Here is a 6,962-nt window from a genome sequence, read left to right on the forward strand (position 1 = left end):
TAATTTTGTAATACTTTATTCAACATTTTGTATAAAACATGATAAAAAATGTCACGCAATGATTAAATGACAACTTTTTTGTTTCTTATGCTTTTATCAAAGGAATCAGAGGCAGTGTCTTATTTGGAAAAAAAGAACAGTATATTTCACAACCAGCGGGTATTTTAAAACCGGTGTTTGTATTTAAGTATGTTGTACATAACAAACTGGAATAACTGCAGGGGTATTAAAAGATTTTAAATTGATTAGTTTCGAACAATTTGATGAAAGCCCAAAATTTAAAAATTATTTTGTTCAATAATAACGATTTTGTAGCGGGTGGATTATAAAAATGTTCATTGTAATTTTTATCTCCCAATAAAGTATATTATTTAAATTTATTCGAGTTTAAAATATTTACAAGTTTTAAACTGTCTAACTATGTTGTTTGTTAATATAATGCATACTTAGTGCATATATGTATGTACACCATAGCGACCCTTAATACAATAGCTTATACATTCAATACACATTTCTTACTTAATTATTTTCTACTCTTACAAATAAATAAGCTTGGAACATATTATTTTTATAATTACAAATGTTTTATGTTTATAATAATGAAAATATAGATTAGCCACTAGTCAGAAAATTTAAAAAACAATGTGTTAATTTTATATTTTCCCCAGAGTATGTTATGTGTTCGATAAGTTACCCGACCTAGCTACGTCTGTATTGTAGCCCTTTAAACAAACAAACTAGTATTAAATTACATATATTTAAAGTTCTGTACTTTAATGTTTATAAATTGGTTATTCTACATTTTTTGGCAGAAACAGATATTAGAAGAAAGTTAATTCAGATTAATTAAGTTTGGAACCATGATGTACAATGTATTTAAAAGAAAGAGGAAATTTTAAAATATATCGTGTCTCGTGGAATGTTAAGAGATTGTGCCTTGAGACGGTGTCTTGTAAAGTTATGAGAGGGTGTTTTGTAGAGTTATGAGACGGTGTCTTGTAGTTATGAGACGGTGTCTTGTAGAGTTATGAGACGGTGTCTTGTAGAGTTATAAGACGGTGTTTTGTAGAATTATGAGACGGTGTCTTGTAGAGTTATACGATGGTGTCTTGTAGAGTTACGAGATTGTGTCTTGTAGAGTTATAAGATGCTGTCTTGTAGAGTTATGAGATTTTGTCTTGTAGAGTTATAAGATGGTGTCTTGTAGAGTTATGAGATTGTATCTTGTAAATTTAAAAGATTGTGTCTTTTAGAGTTATGAGATTCTGTCTTGTAGAGGTATGATATTGTATCTTGTAGAGTTAAGAGATTGCTATTGTAATTTATAAGGTTTGGACATGACATCAAATCTAACTATTTAAGTTAAGTTAGATAATACCTGATGGCATGTTCTTATCTTAAAGAGTAAAGATTTTGTTTACAAATGAATACATTCGACTGATTCTAAATCACGAGATTATGTCGTTATCAAATCGAAGATTTGTGGAAAACTTGAATTTCAACTTGAAAGCCATCGTTGCAAGAACATTTTTCTCAATCTCTATCTAAAAAAGAGATGATTATTGAAATATAATTATTTAATAAAATATTTGATTTTTCAAGAAAACTAGCTCATCACTATTGGGGTAAACTTGAGGCTATAGAAAGGGGCAAAGCCTTACTGATACGTTTTTATCAGATCAGAATCAGATCAGAGTAGAATCAGATCAGATCAGAATAAGATCAGAGTAGAATCAGATCAGATCAGAATTAGATCAGATCAGAGTAGAATCAGATCAGATCAGAATCAGATCAGATCAGAATCAGATCAGAGTAGAATCAGATCAGATCAGAATCAGATCAGAGTAGAATTAGATCAGAGTAGAATCAGATCAGAGAAGAATCAAATCAGATCAGAAGAGAATTCTATAAACCTGAGAATACTCCTGGCTGAGTGGTAGCACTGTGGAGATCCAGCCGGCCATAAACATATTGAACATTTCATTTTTACTCCGTCCCTCTCCTCTTCAGTTCTACCTACATAACCGGAAAATACTCATTCATACGTCCTAAAACTACTCGTTTTAATCAATCAAGTACACGCTCACTTTCAATACCTTAGGTTCAAAATTTCAGCAATCTAAAAATCAATTAAAAAGTTTTTGGGGGGTTTTAATTCCACAATCCAATTAGAAGTTTTCTAGCTCAGGACTGAGATATGGTATTATTAAAAATTATTTCTTTAGATAGATTTCTTCTGGATACATTTACGGCTCCATCTTTCAGTCCAAGCGTGTCTCTGACATAGTCTTAGAACTATCTAACGAATGATCAAATTTAAATTTTTAGAAGAAATATACCATTTTAACATTTTTGTGTGTTCCATTCAAAAAGAGAAATTGATGATGACATTAACTAACTAAAACTTCTCTGGGGCTGTTATTAAATGACAAATTTGGGTTAAAAAAGTAGCTGTATGAATTTCATGCGTTTAGAAATTTTGACTATTTCTTTAATAATAATAATAATAATAATAATAATAAAACAATAAAAATTGAAACTTGATCTTAAGACAGCTTTCAAGGTACAAAGCAACACACATTTTCCATATCCCAAGATTAATTAAGTATGGTCAGCATTATTTTGAGTTTATTTAGCACTATCAGATGCGCGAATTAAGGTCACTTAAAATAGTCGCATCGCATCCTTAGGAACCACATAAACAATCTTGAAATGACTATACTAATTCTTAAAGAGAATGTGGGGTTCCGGTCTGTAATGATTTGCATTAACATTTTGAATTTCACATTTTAAATAGATTTTCATGGATTTTCTTTCGTTCATTACAGCGGGTATTCGACGTTATTGCCAAACAACCAATCTAAATATAATTCTAATCCTTTATTTATTGCGCACCCTGTAGAAAAAGACTAAAAACTGATGAGTATTCCTGCTGGATGTTTGGTGTGAACACCATTTGTTGTTTTCATTTTCTTCCCCTCCTCCTCAACTTCAACATATTTACGCTTCATTTATCTGGAAAATTGGAGAAAACTCATCAGAAAGGGTTTACAAGAAATATAACATGCTTTTATTGAGTAAAATGGTAACCAATAGTTTAATAAATTGTTTAACACTGAAAGTGTAATAAAATCACAAATAAATAAACTTTATATAAATATATGAATATGGTAAAAAAAATCGAAGGAAAAATGTGACTAGGTAAATCTTTCCATTTTATCTTCATACTTAGGCATTTGTTTCATGACGGCCAGTAAATTCCATGCAACATTTAGCATATTTAAACAATAATAATAATAATCAAGCGATTTTAAGCTGTCTCCGGTATACTCTGCAAGGTTCTGATTTGTCTCCGGTATACTCTGCAGGATTCTTATCTGTCTCTCATATACTCCGCAAGGTTCTGATCTGTCTGGTATATTCTGCAAGGTTCTAATCTGTCTCTGGAATACTCTGCAGGATTCTTATCTGTCTCTGATATACTCCGCAAGGTTCTGATCTGTCTGGTATATTCTGCAAGGTTCTAATCTGTCTCTGGTATACTCTGCAGGATTCTTATCTGTCTCTGATATACTCCGCAAGGTTCTGATCTGTCTGGTATATTCTGAAAGGTTCTAATCTGTCTCTGGTATAGCAAGATTCTAATCTGTCTCCGGTATACTCTGCAGGATTCTTATCTGTCTCTGATATACTCCGCAAGGTTCTGATCTGTCTGGTATACTCTGCAAGGTTCTGATCTGTCAGGTATATTCTGCAGGGTTCTAATCTGTCTCCGGTATATTCTGCAAGGTTCTAATCTGTCTCCGGTATACTCTGCAGGGTTCTAATCTGTCTCCGGTATACTCTGCAAGGTTCTAATCTGTCTCTGGTATACTCTGCAAGGTTCTGTCTCTGGTATACTCCGCAGGGTTCTAATCTGTCTCCGGTATACTCTGCAAGGTTCTAATCTGTCTCCGGTATACTCTGCAAGGTTCTGATTTGTCTCCGGTATAAACTGCAGGATTCTTATCTGTCTCTGATATACTCCGCAAGGTTCTGATCTGTCTGGTATATTCTGCAAGGTTCTAATCAGTCTCTGGTATAGCAAGATTCTAATCTGTCTCCGGTATACTCTGCAAGGTTCTGATCTGTCTGGTATATTCTGCAAGGTTCTAATCTGTCTCCGGTATATTCATCAAGGTTCTAATCTGTCTCCGGTATACTCTGCAAGATTCTGATCTGTCAGGTATATTCATCAAGATTCTAATCTGTCTCCGGTATACTCTGCAAGGTTCTGATCTGTCAGGTATATTCATCAAGGTTCTAATCCGTCTCCGGTATACTCTGCAAGTCCTTGAGATACTCTGCAGCGAAGGTGAGTGGGTCAATGTTGAGTGGCGCGACGAGCCTAATCTGTTGACCGTCCTTGACCGTGAGGTCGATGGTGGTCTGCTCCCCTTCGCCTCGGTCCTCATATGCTACGTAGATGACCTGGTGAAGCTCATCAGCGTCGTCATCCTAGACATGGACATTATAAGGATCAAGACTTTATATTTCATGAACATGATTAGGATCAAGAATATATATATAAAATTGACGTAATTAGGATCAAGAATATATATCATGGGGACGTAATTAGGATCAAGAATGTATTTATCATAGACATAATTAGGATCAAGAATATATTTATCATGAACATAATTAGGATCAAGAATATATATATATCATGGACGTAATTATTATCAAGAATATATTTATCATGAACCTAATTATGATCAAGAATAAATAAATCATGGACGTAATTAGGATCAAGAATATTTATATCATGGACATAATTAGGATCAAGAATGTATATCATCATGAACATAGTTAGGATCAAGAATATATTTATCATGGACATAATTAGGATCAAGAATATATTTATCATGGACGTAATTAGGATCAAAAATATATATATCATGGACATAATTAGTATCAAGAATATATATATCATGAACATAATTAGGATCAAGAATATATTTATCATGGACGTAATTAGGATCAAGAAAATATATATCATCGACATAATTAGGATCAAGAATATATGTATATCATGGACGTAATTAGGATCAAGAATATATATATCATGGACATAATTAGGATCAAGAATATATATATATATATCATAAACATAATTAGGATCAAGAATATATTTATAATGGACGTAATTAGGATCAAGAAAATATATATCATGGACATAATTAGGATCAAGAAGATATTTATCATGTACATAATTAGGATCAAGAAGATATTTATCATGTACATAATTAGGATCAAGAATATATATATCATGGACATAATTAGGATCAAGAATATATATATATATATCATAAACATAATTAGGATCAAGAATATATTTATAATGGACGTAATTAGGATCAAGAAAATATATATCATGGACATAATTAGGATCAAGAAGATATTTATCATGTACATAATTAGGATCAAGAAGATATTTATCATGTACATAATTAGGATCAAGAATATATATGTATTATGTACATAATTAGGATCAAGAATATATATATGTACATAATTAGGATCAAGAATATATATATCATGGACATAATTAGGATCAAGAATATTTATATCATGGACGTAATTAGGATCAAGAATATAGTTATCATGAACATAATTAGGATCAAGAAAATAGTTATCATAAATATAATTAGCATCAAGAATAGTTATTTATAAAGGTTTAAATCAGTATCAAGAATAGTTTATTTTCTGTTTAAATCAGAATCCAGAATAGCTTTTTTAGTTTTTGATCAGGATGAAGAATTATCTTTCCGATATATTTGTTAGATAACTATCAACTTTACCTGTGTACAGTTTTCACTGACATCCTTGATGATATTCCAAACAGTATTCTTCGATTCGTCTCCGTCCTTGTGAGTTTTCATATGTTTCAACAGGTTAGATTTATCGGAATATCCTTTCCCACACACCTTACAAGTTTGAACACTTCTATCCTTGTCATGAGTTTGAACATGTTTATTTAACGAGGCTGAATCTGTAAATTTTTTCTTGCACTGATCACAGGAGTATGGTTTCTCTCCTGTATGACGCCTGACATGAATCTTAAGTGAGTCCATGTGTAGAAACCGTTTGGGACAGTGAGGACAGTTGAACTTCTTGTTGCCGGCGTGCCGCGCCACATGATTTCTCAGCTGGGAGCTGGTTGTAAAGGATGACGGACATTGTTTGCAGCTGAACGGTTTCTCTCCTGTATGAACCCGCATGTGCTCACGCAGATTTCCGTTCTGTGTAAAGGCCTAAAAGTGATTTGGTATTATTAAATCATTCATACTTTGTCATTTTTTAACTTAACTTAAATGACAAAGATTTTAGGACAAAAACACAATTTGTCAGATTTTATGTGTAAACTGTAAATGTTGTTAAAGAGGATGGAGATGTCATATTTGACAAATTGACCTTCAAATTGATGTCTATGGCTTTATGCATATCAAACAAAAGCTAGGAACCCAGGAAATACAGTAGTGGCAGCGAATTCAGTGTTGGACCTATAACGACCTCTAAAGACCTTCAAATTGAAAAACTTATAACTATAGCTTTATGCATATCAAATGAAAGCTAGGAATCCAGTCCATACAGTAAAAGAAACGAATTCAGTGTTGGACCTTCTAATGACCTCAACGACGTAGAATGACCTCCAAATTGAAAATGTTTCAACTATGGCTTTATGCATATAAAACGTTAGAGGTCGTCATAAGTCGTTAGAGGTCATTAGAAGGTCAAACACCAAATCCATTGCTTTTACTGTATTATTTGGGTTCCTAGATTTCATTTGATATACATAAAGCCATAGTTATAACATTTTCAATTTGAAGGTCATTCGAGGTCGTCATAGGTCGTTAGAGATCATTAAAAGGTCCAAAAATAAAGGCCGGGAGTCCCCCCCCCCCAGCATCAAATAGTACATC

At 32.6% G+C, this 6,962-nt stretch overlaps 1 protein-coding gene and 1 long non-coding RNA gene across 2 annotated transcripts in view; both read right to left on the bottom strand.

Moving 5' to 3' along the window:
- Positions 1-2,013, bottom strand: LOC111698554 (uncharacterized). Its single transcript, XR_002764560.1, has 2 exons — positions 1,914-2,013; positions 1-1,544 (listed from the first exon to the last, which is right to left on the bottom strand). It is a non-coding gene; the product is annotated as an uncharacterized LOC111698554 (long non-coding RNA).
- A 1,001-nt stretch (positions 2,014-3,014) lies between these two features.
- The window catches only part of LOC111698551 (zinc finger protein 62 homolog), an 8,442-nt gene continuing 4,494 nt past the window's right edge, over positions 3,015-6,962 (bottom strand). Inside the window, exons 8-9 of the mRNA XM_023468906.1 lie at positions 5,841-6,293; positions 3,015-4,497 (exon numbers count right to left, since the gene is read on the bottom strand). Of these exons, the coding sequence (XP_023324674.1) occupies positions 4,303-4,497; positions 5,841-6,293 (648 nt within the window). The 3' untranslated portion in view covers positions 3,015-4,302. The remainder of the gene's footprint in view (positions 4,498-5,840; positions 6,294-6,962) is intronic.

The sequence above is a fragment of the Eurytemora carolleeae genome, unplaced genomic scaffold (assembly GCF_000591075.1).
Source record: "Eurytemora carolleeae unplaced genomic scaffold, Eaff_2.0 scaffold287, whole genome shotgun sequence".
Classification (NCBI taxonomy): Eukaryota; Metazoa; Arthropoda; class Copepoda; order Calanoida; family Temoridae; genus Eurytemora; species Eurytemora carolleeae.